At 46.3% G+C, this 19,369-nt stretch overlaps 1 protein-coding gene across 1 annotated transcript in view; it reads left to right on the top strand.

Annotated features, from left to right (window-relative positions):
• The first annotated feature begins 308 nt into the window (after positions 1–308).
• LOC125297419 (NACHT, LRR and PYD domains-containing protein 3-like) overlaps positions 309–19,369 on the top strand; it is a 38,738-nt gene continuing 19,677 nt past the window's right edge. The window contains 6 exon segments of the mRNA XM_048247802.1: positions 309–399; positions 402–576; positions 1,089–1,179; positions 11,410–11,436; positions 11,548–11,819; positions 16,526–16,548. Coding sequence (XP_048103759.1) covers positions 318–399; positions 402–576; positions 1,089–1,179; positions 11,410–11,436; positions 11,548–11,819; positions 16,526–16,548 — 670 coding nt within the window. The 5' untranslated portion in view covers positions 309–317.

Genomic DNA, 19,369 nt, shown 5'->3' with positions numbered 1-19,369 from the left:
AAAACAGCTGGAATGCTTTTGTTTTGACAAGCACGCACAATTTTGCCTACCTTGTTTTTGTGGCTTGCCTATCTGAACAAACTCCTCTAATAATTGACTAACAGTGCAATATTGCTAAGTTATGGGTTGCTGAAAATAGGAAAGTAGGAAAATGTGGAGTAACTAGTGCAGACAATATCTTCACACCAAACCACATCAGAGTGTTCCTTTAATGAGCTAGAACTTCAATAGTGATCAGACTAAATGGGTACCGTGGCAAACTGTCTAGACCCCTCAGAGACAACTATCTTTATTTGTCTGTATGACAGGTGAGCGTCATGGCTGTGAACTCTCTGGACCTGCTCCTCAGAACTCTGGATGAGTTGGAGACTGCAGACTTGAAGCGGTTCAGGACGTACCTGTACGTACGGTGGAGGAGTTAAAGCCCATCCCCAAAGGAAAGCTGGAGGACAATTGTGCTACAGATGTTGCCTCTATTATGAAGGATGCCTATGGGGAGGAAGGCTCAGTGAAAATTACTCTGACCATCCTGAAGAAGATGAACCTCAACGACCTTGCAGTCAAACTAGAAGAGAGGTAGATATGCACAACTCTCTCTCTCACACACACACACACACCTGTACCTGTTATAATGACTGTGTGTGTGTGTGTGTGTGAGAGAGAGAGAGAGATAGTCTAAGAGGGGGTGTTTTGTAACATTAACTGGGTCACATTCATTCTATTAAAGGTCAGCGATTGCAGGCCCAAAAAAGGCCCAAACATAAATGATAACATTCATCTAATCTTTCCTAACGATCCGCTAGCTCGCAGGCCTTCAAAAAAACGTGTCTCTGTAGGCAGCCTAGGCTCTGAGATCACAAAAACAATTGCTACCAACAAGTGTTGCCAACCGCTCAAAGGCAAAATAAAGTTTTCAACTAATAACCGACGAGATGCACGTTTAGGAGAGTTTCATTTACAGAGGGAGGGAGAGGGAGTAGCAAGCTAGCTCTCTGTTTTGTTTGAATGTCAACAGAAGTGACGTTACCTCACCATCGCTGATACTACCTTTAATGATGATTTGATGCATAGTTTCTTTGTGTTTGCAGACCACAGACACAGACACCTCCATCTCCAGTGCCCATGAAAAATGATGAGTCCATGCCTGATCCTCTTACCTTCAAACAAAACTGTAATAAGGTTTGTGAAACCGCATGTTACACATGTCGTGGATCTTAAATGGTGGGGGAGTTGCACATGTAAACAACACCTTATTCAGAATTTTGTCTTCAGAATATGCAGTCTTTTGACAAATACAACTCAATAAGTTGCAGGCTTTTCAAATAGTCTTCAACACATTCTTTAGTGCATGTTGTATAGTCTCCTGTAGTGTTTTGAGATCTCCCAGATTAGATTAGACTAGATTCAACTTTATTGGCATTGTGCAGAGTACAAATATAAAGACAACGAAATGCAGTTTGCATCTAACCAGAAGTGCAAAAAAGCAGAAAAGTGCAATGTGATATACAGAGTATTGACAGGTGGTGCATAGACAGAACAGAATATATAGTGCAGTGTAGACAGTAGTATACAGGTGGTTTACAGTAATATAAATTAAATATAAATATGTGCAGTGTATGGACCCTTTCAAGAGAGTTCCATTATCAGCATCATAGTTGGCCCCACAAGGCTTCCGTTTTAACATTCCATATGTTATCTTAATGCAGAGGAAGTAGATTGGGGCCCAAATAGAACGTTCAAGCATTGTTTTTGTTTTTATTGTTGAAAGGATCCATTAGCAGTAACCTTATAAGAGCAGAATATGAATTAACGTTTTTCATGTGACGTATTCTAGGTTCTATTAAGGTTTTGCACCTACGTCATAATGTCATGTGACCGTTTGTTTACAACTAGATAGGTTGGCAAGAATGGTAGGCAAGGCACTGGTAGGCAAGAATGGTAGGCAAGCCTACAACAGTCGGGTTGCATAGGCTACACATAGTTACAAATAGCTTCAAAATTGAAATTTTAATATCAAATATTGACCGGGATGCCGACCACTTGTGTAGGCCCTAACAGTTGGTTTTACAATAAGAAGCAAAAAGGCGACAAACGACCGTTTAGCCTACCTATCCTCGTGGTTGTGGAGGATGATCGTTAGCAGCTGTGAAGTCTTTTATTCTCAAGATAGCCTAATGGTGTAGCCTACTGTCTACGAAGACGTAGGCTAAAATACAACTATCTACAGTCATCCAAAAATGAATTGCCAGAGACAGGCTATGAAGGGAAAAAGTGCAGCATTTTAAACATGGCAAGATTATTTTTTACCGAAACAGTTTGTTCTAATTTGTCTCCGTGAAATTAGCGGCTTGTGGACATCACCTATCTCCTGTCCTTCTATTTCAAGTTATCATGTGTGTCATTTGATTATATAATCACAACAAATGCTAATAAATGAAAACAGAATAGGCTTTTGTGCTATAGGCTAACGTTACAGGTCACTTAGGCTAACTCCCCGTGATGTCAAAATAAACTGATTTGATCCTAATAGTTTAGCGATCACACACAACAACTTAACACAGCAACCTCAAACACCACTGTTGAACCTAGGCTACTGCTTCAGTCATGTAAGAAATAAGCAGTTTATGAATTATCTTTACCCGTTTAATCAAGTCCACATGACCAAAATAACAACATATGTAAAGGCTGAGCTAGCATAACAGCCTAATATAGGCGATGCTGCAATGGATAACTAATAAAAAGTTTCACACAATTAATGAACTTTATCACTCACATTCTGAGTTTTTCTGGGTGGTTATATATCCATGCAGATCGTCTTGGAATAAGCCATCGCTGTTATATGATATAATATGTTACAGGATTCATGACTAACGCCATTAATGTTATGATGCTGACTGACGCTGGCTATAACTGTCAGACACCAAACAGGACGAGAACCACAAAAGCGTCACGTTAGAATGTTTATTTAAGGGTTGGGGTTTACAGGGGTTTCAGGGGTTCCGGGAGTTCCAAGAGTCTGCGTGTGTGTGTTCCCCCAATAGCCGAGCAGCAATGGCAGGAGCTGGATGATCCAGGAAGTCCTGGGGGAAACACACACACAACAGCAATTGAAACGAGCGGCAGTACAGTCAAGGGCTAGGCTGTATTCGTAGAAGAGAGACGGAAGGCAGGTCAAGAATACCGGGGCTGGAGATCAAAGAGGTAGTCGAGCGGGTCTGGGTTCACAGGCAAAGAGTCAGAGTTGTTTTCCAAGACAGGCAGGTAACTGGTGCGGGTTTGCAGACGATCTGACAAATGTGGACTGAAAAGCAAGGCTTTAAATACAGGGCATGATGAGTGGTGAATGCAGTGCAGCTGGTAGGTAAACGAGGGTGAGGCAGGGCAGAGCAGGAACAGGTGGAGGTCATCAGGCTTTAATCAGCGCGTGTTACCAGGCAGAGAGAGAGCTCATGACAGAACCCCCCCCCCTAAGGGACGGCCCCAGAAGTCCCCAAGAGTGACACCACCCGGGGGCGGAGGGGAGCAGGTGGAGGGCTAGAATTCCTCCGGCGGTCAGTGAACATCCTCATCCTCGGAGGGAGCTGGAGGGTCGTGGACAGAAGACGGGACAGGTACCGAGACAGGGTCAGGGTCAGGCACAGGACAGGAAGCCGGGCGGGCAGGACGGTTAGGGACCCCTCTGGGGCGGCCCCTACAGATTGCAGGTTGATCAGGATGGGATCATGGCAGTGACAGCCTCTGGCGGCGGGCCAGCAGTATCCAATATCACCCATGCTGGACACTCGGACAGGAGCGGAGACTTGGGCACAGAGGAACTCAGACAGACAGACTTGGACATAAGCTAGACAGGAGACTCACACTCAGGCACGGGGACTCACAGACAGAGACAGACTCAAAACACAGGTGGCACAGGAGATTCACACTCAGACACCGGCAACTCAGAAGACTCCCAGACAGAGATAGACTCTGACACTGGCAGGACTAGAGACTCAGACACAGACGACACAGGAGACATGGACGACATGGACACAAACACAGGAGATGCAGACAATAAAGGCGACGCGGACGACAGACAACACAGGAAACACAGGATGACACCGGAGACGCAGACGAAACACACAGGCAACGCAGACACAGGAGACGCAGAAGTGGGCCTTAAAACAGGAGTAGAAACAGACATGGGGTTGGGGACATTAACATTAACAGGTATGAAAATGGGAATGGTGACAGGGACCGTAATAGGCACAGCAATGGGAACAGCGATCGGCATCCCCACTGGCACTGCAATGGGAACAGGGACAGGGACAGTAACTGTGACACTAGTGGGGTTGCAGACTGAAATAGGGACAGGAACATGGATGGGCACAGCGACTGGAACAGAGATGGGCACAGCAACGGGAACAGAGACGGGCACAGTAACGGGCACAGTAGTTGGGACAGATGGGGAGGAACACCCATGAACAGAGGCAGTCCCACACTTAGGTGAGCACCCCAGTGGAGAAGCCGACTTGGAGATAGACAGAAGATTACACTTAGGGACAAGGCCAGACTTGGTGTCAGACACACACTCGGTAAGCTTGGGTTGGGGCCACACTCAAGAGCAGGGACATCATCCATGGGAACATTAGGCAGGGATGTAGATTCCAGGTTGAGAACATCAGAACAGGGTACAGATTCCAGGACGGGAGTATCAGGCATGGGCGCAGATTCCAGGGCAGGAATAACAGGCGGGGGTGCAGATTCCAGGACGGGAATATCAGGCGGGGGTGCAGCTTCCAGGATGGGAATATCAGGCGGGGGTGCAGATTCCTCCATAGAGACCTTTGCCTCAGTGACAGGATGAACGGACTCTGGGTCACTTGTGACTGGTGTGGCACGTGTGACGTGCGTCTCCTCCACTGCCGACTCGGGCGTCTTCACTGGCTTGAGTTCACCCTTCCCCAGGTACATGGACACTGGGTTGGACTTGCAAGATGTCTCCAAGTAGTCAGCTTTAGAACATGATACTGCATGTCCCTCGGTCTGGAGGATGCTGTGGACGTATAGGTCCTCATGGGTATGCGTGTCACACAGGTAGACTTGCATAAAACCACGGTAACGGTCTATGGCTGCAACTAGAAGACGATCACAGCACAGTTTCTGGAAACATCCAATGGCATTTGCTGTCCAGCAGACCCCCAACTGGCTTGATCCCAGACAGAGATGAAGGAACGGCCTGAGCAGGGAGCGTTACATAGCATGCCTTGAGAAAGCAGAGGCGGTCCCTGTCCACCGTGTTAACATCACCAAAGTCTGTGTAGTACACCTCCACCTGCTGGCTGTCCAGTACCAGAAGGATGACCACCCGATAGAACCAAATATCCCTGGGTGGCTGAAGAGGAGAGCTAATGGCCAACTGGGTTCTTCTGGAATGGGGCCCTTGGGGAGCCAGGTCCAGCTGCTTGATTGGCACTGCAGCCTGCTGTGAGCGCTCTACTTGGAGCGGCACTGGGTGATCAGGGCTGGTCTCGGCGATGAGCGCTGCTGGAGCAGGGCTGGTCTCGGCGGTGAGCGCTGCTGGATCAGATCGGAGGTTAGCACGTGCTGGAGTCTGGCGCTCGAACTCCGCCGTTCCCCAGAGTCGAGCTCGGCCCGTCAGGTGAGTGGTCACGTAACCGACCCTCGCCCCTTCAGTGGCAAAAGTCCTGGGTTGCAGGGAAAACTGGACACGGCAGCTCGTCAGGAGTGCCCGTACCTGGGTTGGGTCAGGCGGACGGCACGGTGGACGGCCGATCAGAGACGGAGGGTCAGGCGGACGGCCGGGTGGACGGCCGATCAGAGACGGAGGGTCAGGTGGACGGCCGGTCGGAGACGGCGGGTCAGGCGGACGACCGGTCAGAGCCGAAGCCTGAGCCGGAGCTGGATCGGGAGCCCGTGTCGGAGCTGGATCGGGAGCAGGAGCCGGAGCCAGAGCCAGAGCCAGAGCCAGAGCCAGAGCCAGAGCCGGAGCCGGAGCCGGAGCGGGAGTCGAGCTCACCACTGGAGCCTGAGCCGAGCTGGATCGGGAGCCCGAGCTGGATCGGGAGCAGGAGCCGGAGCCAGAGCCAGAGCCAGAGCCAGAGCCAGAGCCAGAGCCGGAGCCGGAGCCGGAGTCGAGCTCACCACTGGAGCCTGAGCCGGAGCTGGATCGGGAGCCCGAGCTGGATCGGGAGCAGGAGCCGGAGCCAGAGCCAGAGCCAGAGCCAGAGCCAGAGCCAGAGCCAGAGCCAGAGCCGGAGCCAGAGCCGGAGCCGAGCCGGAGCCGGAGTCGAGCTCACCACTGGAGCCTGAGCCGGAGCTGGATCGGGAGCCCGAGCTGGATCGGGAGCAGGAGCCGGAGCCAGAGCCAGAGCCAGAGCCAGAGCCAGAGCCAGAGCCAGAGCCAGAGCCAGAGCCAGAGCCGGGAGTCAGCTCACCACTGGAGCCTGAGCCACTGGAGCTGGAGCCCGAGCTGGATCGGGAGCAGGAGCCGAGCCAGAGCCAGAGCCAGAGCCAGAGCCAGAGCCAGAGCCAGAGCCAGAGCCGGAGCCGGAGTCGAGCTCACCACTGGAGCCTGAGCCGGAGCTGGATCGGGAGCCCGAGCTGGATCGGGAGCAGGAGCCGGAGCCAGAGCCGGAGCCGGAGTCGAGCTCACCACTGGAGCCTGAGCAGGAGCTGGATCGGGAGCCCGAGCTGGATCGGGAGCAGGAGCCGGAGCCAGAGCCAGAGCCAGAGCCGGAGCCAGAGCCAGAGCCGGAGTCGAGCTCACCACTGGAGCCTGAGCCGGAGCGGGAGCCCGAGCTGGATCGGGAGCAGGAGCCGGAGCCAGAGCCAGAGCCAGAGCCAGAGCCAGAGCCAGAGCCAGAGCCAGAGCCAGAGCCGGAGCCGGAGCCGGAGTCGAGCTCACCACTGGAGCCTGAGCCGGAGCTGGATCGGGAGCAGGAGCCGGAGCCAGAGCCAGAGCCAGAGCCAGAGCCAGAGCCAGAGCCAGAGCCAGAGCCAGAGCCGGAGCCGGAGTCGAGCTCACCACTGGAGCCTGAGCCGGAGCTGGATCGGGAGCCCGAGCTGGATCGGGAGCAGGAGCCGGAGCCAGAGCCGAGCCGGGCCGGAGCCGGCGCGCCACTGGAGCCCGAGTCGGAGCTGGATCGGGAGCCCGAGCTGGATCGGGAGCCCGAGCTGGATCGGGAGCCGGAGCCAGATCCGGAGCGGGAGCCGAAATTGCGACTGGAGCCGGAGTCGGTACTGGAGCTTGAGCCAGCGCAGGAGTCTGACTCGGGGCTGGAGAGGGAGCTGGAGCCGGAGCCTGAATCGGAGCCGGAATCGGGACTGGAGCCGGAATCAGGACTGGAGCGGGAGCCGGAATCGGGACTGGAGCGGGAGCCGGCGCAGGAGTCTGACTCGGGGGGCTGGAGGGAGCTGGAACCGAATCTGGACTGGAGCCCGACCGGACTTCGGGCGGAGCCGGAATCGGGGCAGGAGACTGGGTGCTGGGCGGTGAGCAGGCTGGCTGGGGCTGGGCGGTGGGAGCAGGCAGAGGAGATAGGTTGGTGAGAAGTTGAAAGATCGCTGCTAGTTGTTGCTGTTGCTGCTGGTAGGCGGCTTGAAGTAGGGAGGCAATGTCAGCCGTGTTGCGGTTGGCCTCTCTCTCTGTCTCTCCCAGGCGTTGCATGGCGGTGGGTGGTTCTGGTTCGTCGGTTTCCATGCTGGTTCGACCGTGCGCTGGGTCCATGTTTGGTCAGATCGTACTGTCAGACACCAAACAGGACGAGGACCACAAAAGCGTCACGTTAGAATGTTTATTTAAGGGTTGGGGTTTACAGGGGTTTCAGGGGTTCGGGAGTTCCAAGAGTCTGGCGGTGTGTGTTCCCCAATAGCCGAGCAGCAATGGCAGGAGCTGGATGATCCAGGAAGTCCTGGGGGAAACACACACACAACAGCAATTGAAACGAGCGGCAGTACAGTCAAGGGCTAGGCTGTATTCGTAGAAGAGAGACGGAAGGCAGGTCAAGAATACCGGGGCTGGAGATCAAAGAGGTAGTCGAGCGGGTCTGGGTTCACAGGCAAAGAGTCAGAGTTGTTTTCCAAGACAGGCAGGTAACTGGTGCGGGTTTGCAGACGATCTGACAAATGTGGACTGAAAAGCAAGGCTTTAAATACAGGGCATGATGAGTGGTGAATGCAGTGCAGCTGGTAGGTAAACGAGGGTGAGGCAGGGCAGAGCAGGAACAGGTGGAGGTCATCAGGCTTTAATCAGCGCGTGTTACCAGGCAGAGAGAGAGCTCATGACAATAACAGTAACTTCTAGGCTACCGTTTTAAAGTCTGCTGAGTCTACTGCTACCAAAACCTGTCGCTGTTCAGTTGAAGTTAAATGATCAAATATTGTTTGATTTTGTGTCAGCTTTCAGAAGGAAGACATGTTCCTTTCTGGTCAAATTTCGCAGCTTCTAAGAAAGGCTATCGTCTTCGTGTAAACCGAGTTTTGAACAGAGAAAAAAAGTTAGGCTACCATTAGGCTACATGCAGAGAGTGGTAGGCACGACTTGTTTTGCAAACAAACGGTCACATGACATTATGACGTAGGTGCAAAACCTTAATATGGACCCTTTCAAGAGAGTTCCATTATCAGCATCATAGTTGGCCCCACAAGACTTCCTTTTTAACATTCCATATGTTATCTTAATGCAGAGGAAGTAGATTGGGGCCCAAATAGAACGTTCAAGCATTGTTTTTGTTTACCTTGTTGAAAGGGTCTATAGCCATGTAGTATGAACAACATGTACAGATATGTGCAGCGTAGTAACCTGCACATAACAACAAACTTACCCTGATTGGAACTGACGGATTTATGAACACAATTGGGCCAGACTACTGAACACAGCACACATGATTTTACTAGGAACTTTACAGTTCTCCCTTCTACCTAGTCCATGCCTATCCCATGTACTGTGTCTTTTAGGAAACAATCTCAACACTTAACCCGATGAAGTGCGATGAAACATTACATCTACCCCCGGTTACTGCGTTGCGCAACTCTAAACCTCCTGCCGGCTGCTGCATGGCGTAGCATTTTGTATTAGTCATCCTTTTCATGATTCATGCAGCATAGAATGCACTGTTATTGGTTCAAATACACATGAGGCGGGTCTTGCTGATTTGTTAAAGACCATGTGACCACCTAAATGTACTGTGGTTCTCTGAAAATCACGTCAATCAATCAGACATACATGTGCATTTTGTTTGGAGAGACGCGAGCAAGAAAATGACTACAACAGAGGAGGATTTTGACAGCGAGGGCAGTGACATTGAGTTGGAAGACAGTGAGGAGTTTGAGTTTGAGAGGGAGGAGGTGGTAGAGGATGGTTATGATGAAAACATGCTGGGTGGTCCTTTGGAAAGAGCACAGGAGTGGGATTTGTGGGATTGTGGGATATTGATTTATATTTTTTTTGTTCTTCCCCATTTGATTTTGAGAATTTTTAGAAATACGTGTTGGTATGTTAGTGCTAAGGGAGCATGTTTTAATAAAACCTGTGATTCTTACCTTTACAATACTTAATTTCATTTTTCTATGTGCTACAGAGGCTTAGATATTAAGGTTTTGGTAGACGTTGACAATTCTTAGTATTTTTTCAGAAAACCCGAACCAGAAAGGATATAGAATATGTAGCAGGGCAAGAATGAACCGAAGGCAGGAATGCAGTGAAAACCCGACAACGCGGGTGTGTTTATTTTTTTGTTCAACACTGTGGTAGCTTGGTGGGTGCAAGTGAAGGCCCCTCGTCGTGGTCCGGTGCGTGGGGAGAAGGTTCTTGGGGAAATCAGCCAGGCAGGCAAGGTGCAGATGAGGGGCTCACCACTGTGGAGAGGAAGGGAGAATGGAGGTCACCACTGTACACAAGCTTCAGCCAGTCGGGGCTCCAGTCGTCTGTGGGTCGTCTTTTTTAGGCGCCTCCTGTGGAAAACAGATATGGGAGTGGTGGTTAGAAAATCCAAAATTCACATCTCCTAGACGGCGCTGCTCCATTTGTGCTTGGACAAACGAGGTCAAATGCGATGTAGGTGTGGGTGGCTGATGATTGGCTGCCAGCCGTGCCTCGTTGAAGCTGTTTGCGTTGGCCATGTGCTTCTGTTGACAAACCCCGTGGTTTTAGCCGTGCATTCCCACCGGGTGCTGAAGCGACTCTTGGTGGTGTGAGCCCGGCATGACACCCGTAAAAGTCCTGGCAGTAAGCATGCATAAGAATGTAGATCCAGGAATGCACTAATATTTTGTTCGTAGTCCAGTTTGCAACAATTATTAGTTAACACTAAGTTGTTAACACTTCGGAAAAAAAATATTAAAAACTGGATATACCGAAAAACGTTGATGTAGGCCTAATCGCTTCCTGCCAGGACTTTTACTGGCTTTTCCCAAATCACGGAAGAAACGTTGACGCAGCGATATAGCAGATAATCAGGCAAGTGTTATTTAAATAAACTCCTTAAAACTCCTGGTGCACTTACAAACTTTCTAATGCCTTGTTATTGGACTAAAGGTCATAGTTGTACTACTGTAGAAGTTTCGTACCATTCAGGGCATTATTAGTGGGGTAATTTACGAGATAAAAGTTGGTTCCATTACGACTGCAGAAAGTCATTAGTTTCTGACAGCGCTACTCGACCAGGGTTCGACCAAGGGAAAAAAGGTTCTGGGAGGGTGTTTGGCTCGGGGTCATGGTGCAAAGGACCCTAGGGTGAAATTACTCCGAACCATCGCTTTAAGTGTCTTCTAAAATAATTGTCTAACAGTTGCAATATTGCTAAGTTGGCTTGCTGAAAATTGTATAAAATGTGGAGTAACTTGTGCCCACAATATCTTCACACCAAACCACATCAGAATGTTCCTTTAACAAGCTAGAACAGGGGTGGGCAAACTGCGGCCCGCGGGCCGGATCAGGCGAGCCATTTATTTAGGTTATGCTACTCGCTATTTTTTCTTCTTGCGATAGAGACGGCGTTGGTTAGCTTTACTGCTTCTTTTCACTCTTCATTCTTAGAGGACGTTGACAATGTCAATGTCAAAACAATGTCTTTGTTATCTCCTTTGCAGCAGATCTAACTTGAACGTTATGCTACTCCGCGTCTGAGCGCTCACGAGCTTATAAGAAACTTTAAAAAGGAAATCATGAAGGCAACAGTAGCTCCCAGTACTGAGCATTTATAAACTGTGAGAGGGCACAGCTAACTTGAATGTTATGCACAGCCATAGATCATTGAAAACTAAAGCGACGGTGCACAATTTATAAATTTGTTAAACAATATCAAATTAGCAGTATTTTTTGAGCAATTAATATTTTAAAACAAAATTACTTTTGATACTAAATGATAGGTTTGATACTAAAAATGTTATGTTTTTTTTTTCAATTTTCAGAACCCAGTGTGGTCCTTGAGCCAAAAGGTTTGCCCACCCCTGATCTAGAACTACAATAGTGATAAAGACTAAATGGGTACCGTGGCAAACTGTCTAGACCCCTCAGAGACCAACCATCTGTATTTCTCTGTATGTCAGGTGAGCATCATGGCTGTGAACGCTCTGGAACTGCTGTGCGAAACTCTGGATGAGTTGGAGACTGCAGACCTGAAGCGGTTCAGGACGTACCTGTCTGAGAGGACGGTGGAGGAGTTAAAGCCCATCCCCAAAGGAAACCTGGAGGACAAGTGTGCTACAGATGTTGCCTCTATTATGAAGGATGCCTATGAGGGGGAAGGCTCAGTGAAAATGACTCTGACCATCCTGAGGAAGATGAACCTCAACGACCTTGCAGACAAACTACAAGAGAGGTAGATATACACAACTCTTACACACACACACACACGTGCGCGCGCACACACACACACACACACACACACACACACACACACACACACACACACACACAACTGTATTAATCCAGTATACTCTCATTGTTGGTGACTTTAACATCCATATATGCTGTCCCACTAAACCAATGAGTTCATAAATGAGAGAGTCTTTTAACCTAACTCAGTCAGTGTCTGGTCCAACTCATCAAAGGGGCCATACCTAAGACCTTGTTCTCTCCTCTGGTTTTGATGTGGCCAATCTCACCATCTCTGATATTGCTATATCAGATCATCACATGATTGAGTTTGAGTCCAGTCTTTTATGCCCCCCTCACGGATCTTAAACCCAGCCACAGCTTCAAATTTCTCTCAGCATTTAAATTGGTTCACCAGTCAAGTCTCTCTGTCTCTTTCCTAGGGTTGGGTATCGTTTGAATTTGAACGATTCCGATTCCAATTCCTTATTTCGATTCCGGTTCCTAACGATTCTCGATTCCGATTTTTTTAAGAGGCAGGGTCAAAAAAAGTTTAGGATATTTTAAATGAGCTAGCTAACCAACGGTCTTTATCTGCACATTTTCCAAGTGCAAATGTAAAGACTTTTAAGACCTTTTCAAGACATCTAAATGAAACTTAAGACTATACCACAGCAAAAAGATATATATGACTGTTTATGCAATAGTTTTTTTTTTCCTACTAATTTTAACTCCCACCCCATTTTGGATGTATACAGAAGTTACCAAATATATTTTGGCGAAAGAAAAATAATTGTGTGTGAATTACCTTCAAAGCTATTAATGCCCAATTTTAGGGTCTGGGCTGCTTGCTTTTGAAGCTGGCTGTACATATTTGGTTTTGCTTACTGCTGAGGCTGACAGCACCTGTGTCTGTAGTAGCCTAGGCTACTTGCCAAAGACATGTGCACTGGACTGGATTCCCTTCAATATTTTTTTCAAAGTTAGACTAAGCTATTTACATATTTTAATAAGCCTACTTTATATAATTTACGATGCGCAACTATTGTCTAATATGCAGCACAGCAAAGTACCAGTTGTATCTAAACCAACCAAAGCTTGACTAAAATATTGTAAAACCATTGACTTGTTTTAAATGAATTAAGAGACAGGTCCTCCTCGCATGATCCTGCTGAAAACTGCTGGTTTCATCTCAAGCACGCACGTATTATGAACGCATGTTTTTTTTATGTAGCCAGTCGCCGACATTCAAAAAATATGCGGTTATAGTTCACAACTTTTGCGAAGTAGGCCTAGCCTACTGGGAAACGCTGGCAAGCAAGCTGCTGGCAGATATTAGAGGTTAGAATATATTACAGATATTTTCTTCCCTATAGGCTAGGCCAGCAACACACGCTGGAAAGATGCAAACAGATAAACTTAACATACAGTATTTCCTCCTGATTGCGAAGCACTGCACATAATTTGACCAGCAGTCTTTAGATGCCAAGCGCAACTCCAAAAAGGAGAACAAATGAGCGTCCGGCTTGAGGCTGTGCCGGACGCCGGACAGGGCTTTTAAAATCCATATGTCCGGCCTAAATTCGAACTTATGGCCAACCTATCACTCTTTCTTCCGCTCATTCTACCGTAGGCTTCCTTATTCCACGTAGGCTACCTGTATATCTCTCTATATTCCGGGATAATCACAAAGATAGTCCCGGTTCCAACCAATAGCCTACTCGATATTCGATACCCAAGCCTACTCTTTCCCCACCTGTTCAAACACTAATGACTTAGTCACTCTTTTTAACTTAGCCTGCACTGACACTTTGAATCAGGTTGCACCTCTGAAACCTAGAAAAGCCATGGCAGTTTTACCCTGGCTAAATGACACCACCCAAGCTGAACGCAGATGGAAGAAGGATAATCTCCAAACGTCATACAATCTTTTGCGTGATAGCCTAAACCGCTATCAACTTGCTGTTAAAAAGTCAAAAGCTGATTACTACGCTGAGATAATTAATAAGGATGCCCACAGACCCTAAGTGCTTTTTAAAACAATTAACTTAATCTTAAACTCTGCTGCCCACACTATTGAAAGCTCCATTGAAGCTTAGGAATTTTTTTCCATCTATTTTATTCCAAAAATTGACTCAATAAGAGCCAATATCCTTAGTTCTACTCTTGATCCTGCAGAGCCTCAACCATTAGCAGCCATCTCCAGCACTGTACCAGTTTCTTCCTCTGAGCTGTCTCAGGTTGTCTAATGGATGAACCCCACTCACTGCCCCTCAGATGTCATTCCCTCTCAGCTCTTCAGAGATATCTTTTCAATTATCTGTCCTTTCATTCTGGCTATAGTAGACAGTTCACTAGCCACTGGTGTTGTCCCATCCTCTTTTAAGCATGCTACTGTGCAACCTCTCCTAAAAAAGCCTTCCCTTGACTCTAGCAACTTTGCAGACCTACAGTACAGGCCAAAAGTTTGGACACACCTTCTCATTCAATGTGTTTCCTTTATTTTCATGGCTATTTACGGCCCTTCATAATGCTGCAGAATGCTCCATTCACTTGAATGGGCCATCCCAATGTTCGGAGGTCTGATAATTCTCGATAACAGACCGTTGCTAAGTATAACAGACTGCTGTCAAGGAAAATGGGATTTGTGCAGTACGCAACTATTGAAACTTCATTCAAAAGTGAAAGCAGATGCCCCAGCTGTGGCGCAACTGGCTGGGGCACCTGCACCGTACGCCGGCGACCCAGGTTCGATTCCCGCCCCGTGGTCCTTTCTGGATCCCACCCCGACTCTCTCCCACTCACTTCCTGTCTTTCTCCACTGTCCTGTCTAATTAAAGGCATAAAAAGCCCCAAAAAATATACTTGTGTGAAAGTGAAAGCAGACGGTTAATCAGCTGTGTTCTAATTAAGCTATAAGCCCCGAGAGGCTGTAGGTTACACTGATTCTACAACAGCTAAGGGGCGTTGTTAGGCACAACGCGCTAGCGGAATCAGTGTAACCTACGGACTCGAGTGGCTTATTGCTTTTCTAAAACTGTTACTATAAATACCTGGCAAAGTTTCATAAAGTAAAGGCACAGCAACTAGAAATATAACGGGTTATTCCTAGATAATCATTCTTCCGCCAAGAAATATATTTCCTCTATCTGAATGGTTGTCAAGCAACGTTGAGATGCAGCTACTAACAAGTTATGGTAGCGCAGTAATATAGAACGAAATGCAGTCAGGGTGTATGTTTATGCTGGATTTTACAACGGCATCGAACACGATTGAGCCAATGACAATCAAGGACCGGAACTATCAGTTTTAGAAAGAATGTTTGATTCAAGTTCAGCGTGTTTTGTTGCGAAGTATTTGTCTCTCAGCAAAAGACATAATGAAACGGTAACAAATAGTCTATGTAGGCTAAAGAGTCATATCTTGGGGAGTTTAATGTTTCGTTTTGGCAAGTAGCCATGTAATAAGCATGTCGGGGTCCGGTTCACCCTGTCGCGACCTATTTGACTGGCGTTCCCGATAATAACCCGATAAAATAATACATTTTTGTTTTCCTGTTTACTCTATTTTACATGTTTTACTCTCTTTTATTTTATTTTCCTATTTTATATTATAAAATATTTAATTTGATCTATTTTATTGATCTAATTATTTGTAAAAACTCATGAAATATTGTTTTTCTTCTTACTTATTTTATACGTATACATTTATACATTTATAGACCTGTGTATCCCTAGGCCCCATTCTATGTTTTAACTGTTTTGCCCAACCTCTCTTTTGCCATGTAAAGCACTTTGGGTCAACTCCTGTTGTTTTTAAATGTGCTATATCAATAAAAGTGACTTGACTTGACTTGACATGAGTAAACACACACACACACACAACTGTATTTCTCCAGTACTCTCATGAGTAAACACACACACACAGAGCCAGAGCACAGAGCACAGAGCCACAAGTTCCAGCGGCCCTTTGGTGGGGGAGGACGAGGACCCAACACACATTTACAGTCAAATTAATTATTTTTAGGCCTACTACACGTCTCCTCTGCCTACATGAGAGTTCGTCAGGGCCGTACCACTCATGCCACTGGAGGAATGGGCGCTCATTTACTCCTCTTAATTATTGCAACTATAGACTTGGTTGCAACTTCCAAACAGTGCTACTTTAATATTTTTTTTTTTGGGCCTTTTTATGCCTTTTAATGATCGTGACAGTGGAGAGTGACAGGAAGCGAATGGGAGAGAGAGCAGGGGTGGGATCCGGAAAGGACCACGGGACGGGAATCGAACCCGGGTCGCCGGCGTACGGTGCAGGTGCCCCAGCCAGTTGCACCACAGCTGGGGCCCAAACAGTGCTACTTTGTGGGAAACTGTGATTGAGGGGCCGCGAGGGCGGAGCAAATGAACTTCGGAAACAATAGCATAAATAAATACATTTAAGCTCACAAAATGTTAACTACTCACCGGGGAATTCTCTCAAAGCTCCCGATTAGCCACTCTAGGCCTGAACACACACACACACACACACACACACACACACACTTTACACAACCCTATTTCCCCAGTACTCTTATGAATATTCTGTTGTATGTGTTTAAGTGAATAATTTACATGCATTTATAATAAATTTGTATTGTCTTGTTTAAGTGAATAATTTACAGTAAATGCATTTATAATGAAATTGCATTGTCTTCTTGTCATGTTTCTCCAGGGCAGAGTCAGCAGAGAGAGATGGTGAGACTTTAACACATTCTACACCCTCCTGTACCTCATGTGTGAGGACTTCTCACTGAGTGCACTCGAATGAAACTCTTTGCTTTTGCTTTTTGTATGAGAGGGAGCAATTGTTCACAGTGTTGAGAAGGATACTTTCAAAACGTATTCCGTTACAGAATGCAGAATGCATAGCCAAAAATGTAATTTGTAACGTTGTATTCCGTTACGTTACTCAATCTGAGAAACATATTCTGAATACTTGGATTACTTCCGCATTGAATTGCATTTTATAGATAGATAGATAGATAGATAGATAGATACTTTATTGATCCCCAAGGGGAAATTCAAGAGGAATGCGGAATGTAGGAATGCGGCATCAAATTCTGCTTACTAAACAGGCCTATTCTGGTGTGTTCTTCTGTTCCAAATAGCTGAAGTGTTAGGCCCACATAGGAGACTGTTAAGTAAACTAAGCTACTATATAGCTAATAGCAAGGTGACCAGCAGGCGACAGCAGGACAGCAGGCGACTAGGCTAATTAAAAAAAAAAAAAAACTTAGGCTACTTTAAGTGGCGTAGCCAGAAATTATAATTAAGGTGTGCGATTTTAAGGTGTGAGATTTTAGGTGGCATCAACCCAGTACAAGTGAGGGGCGCATATGACAGGTGGGACGCAAATGACCTGGAAATGTAAACACGATACTGTATATCAGTGCTTTCAAGTAGCAGGGACTTCAAGGCAGTCCGTTGCAACTCTGCCATCAATCATTATGTTAAGCCCGCCTAACAACTCTATACACGATTTGATTGGCCTGATAGAAGTTTAATTTTTCGAGCTCACAAGCCAACGGATAGTTGGTGTGCATCTAGATTTCTAGGCTAAACTAGCGCACCACTCACCAGCCAAATCAAAGAAATAAATAGCCACCAACATCCAATCAAAAAATAGTGTTCGTGGTATCCGGGTAAAATTTCAAAATAGGACATCCCCTCCCTGCAACCACACTATGCTTGTGCGCTTATGTGGGGTTACACTTTCAAAACTGCACCAAAATTATTTTTATTCAGAAATTCAACTGTCTGTCATTTGGTAAACCAGCCTATAGCACTTTAACAATGTGTGTAAATCAGGTCTTTCTACGAACACTTGTAACGCTATAGGCCTAGCCTAGGCCTACTTTATGGCAACATATTTTTTTATTTATAAACTAAACTAAACTGTCGGTCATTAAGAAAACATAATGATTGTGTCGTTGTAGCTTTGTGTAACCCAGACATCAGCAACGTTCATTTTATCACTCTCGTGGCTGCCTGCACTTTCCCTGTCGTCACGGCTGCAACTTTCGCACTTGTTTGTGCTTTTTAGCGTCATGTTCATCAGGTCTGGGACGGCCGTCTGAGCCTCATGGACCATGTCAACAATGAATGAAATTAGCTTATTATCAATGAGTGTTATCAATTTGAGCGAGTTTGCTACACATATTTTTTTTTCTAAAGATACAGGACTGCTGCAGACAATGAGCTGCCAACCACCATAATGTAATAGCAACCCAAAATAATGAACTTGCTGTCCTTATAAAAAATAGAAAATAACAAGTTGGTCTCAGCTTGCACATGTAGGTTACTCAAGTGAATAAAGCAATTAGCCTAATAAATAAAATATTTGTCTCACTCGGTACATACAGTATATCTCATAAATTGGTGAGCCATAGAATATCCCACTGTCAAGATTATTTCAAGATTCCAATCTATCCCACCTAAATATGAAGTTATTTCTACTGACATGCTTCCTGGTGACATAAAAACACAAATGGTTTCCCCTTGATATAAAGGCTGACATAAGAGACATACAGTAGGCTATGCAAGATGGGTACAAATCCCAGACTGTCCTGAAAAATAGACAAAAACAAGATATAGGATGTATACAATGACAAATTCAAGGTCTCAACGGGTTAATGCTTCTTTCCAAAACTCACCAGAAGTTGTTATTTAAAGGGGTTATTTCTAGAAAATTTATTCTGGGGGAGCATGCCCCCAGACCACCCTAACTAAGCTGAGTTACCAACCTTTTGAAGTGGGGGGCTCATTTCACATCTGTGCCTAGGGGCCCACTGGCTGATAATCAAATTGTACGCACTTATTTTAATAAATGGTGCACTCATCTTTGTAAATAGTGCACTTACTTTATTCAATTCTTCAATACTGTGCAACTCACCAAGTGGTTAGTGGTGTTCGTTGATGTTCCAAAACAAGTAGCGTAGCGACATACAGTTTCTGTCGTGTTTTATTTGGCATTTTGTAAAATCCCATTGATTTCTGTTGGAAGACTCATTGCACGTTGATATTACTGCACCACCGTCTATGCTTCAGGCTCAAATATTTAGCGGAAGTTTATACACGGTTGTGAGGTGTCTGAAAAAATAGTTCCACAATAGCAAATAAGGCGGCTGGAAATCATACATTGCGCCAATATATTTGATTTTAATAAACAACGAACACCACTAACCACTTGGTGAGTTGCACAGTTTTGAAAACGAACAGCAGAGCCTGGCCAGTCGAAGCAGGATCAAGAGAAGAGAGTAAGCTGAGAATATCTTTCTCTTTTATCAATGACTTGGGCCACCCCCGACTCATCAGGGCCTCTGTTATCTGAGAGGGATGGGTGTGGCCCAGGTGTTATCATACCTTTAGACTATAGTGTAGTTTGTAGTCTACAACTATGCACAGATACATTCAATTATAATGAAACCATGATCAGACTGTTGCCCACATTACAACTATTAATTCAAGACCAAACATGAATGTATTATTCACAACACCCATTTACAGAAATTTCAAA

The sequence above is a fragment of the Alosa alosa genome, chromosome 7 (assembly GCF_017589495.1).
Source record: "Alosa alosa isolate M-15738 ecotype Scorff River chromosome 7, AALO_Geno_1.1, whole genome shotgun sequence".
NCBI lineage: Eukaryota > Metazoa > Chordata > Actinopteri > Clupeiformes > Clupeidae > Alosa > Alosa alosa.
The sequence above is the reverse complement of the archived record's forward strand: the minus strand, read 5'-3'. Positions and strand labels throughout refer to the sequence as shown.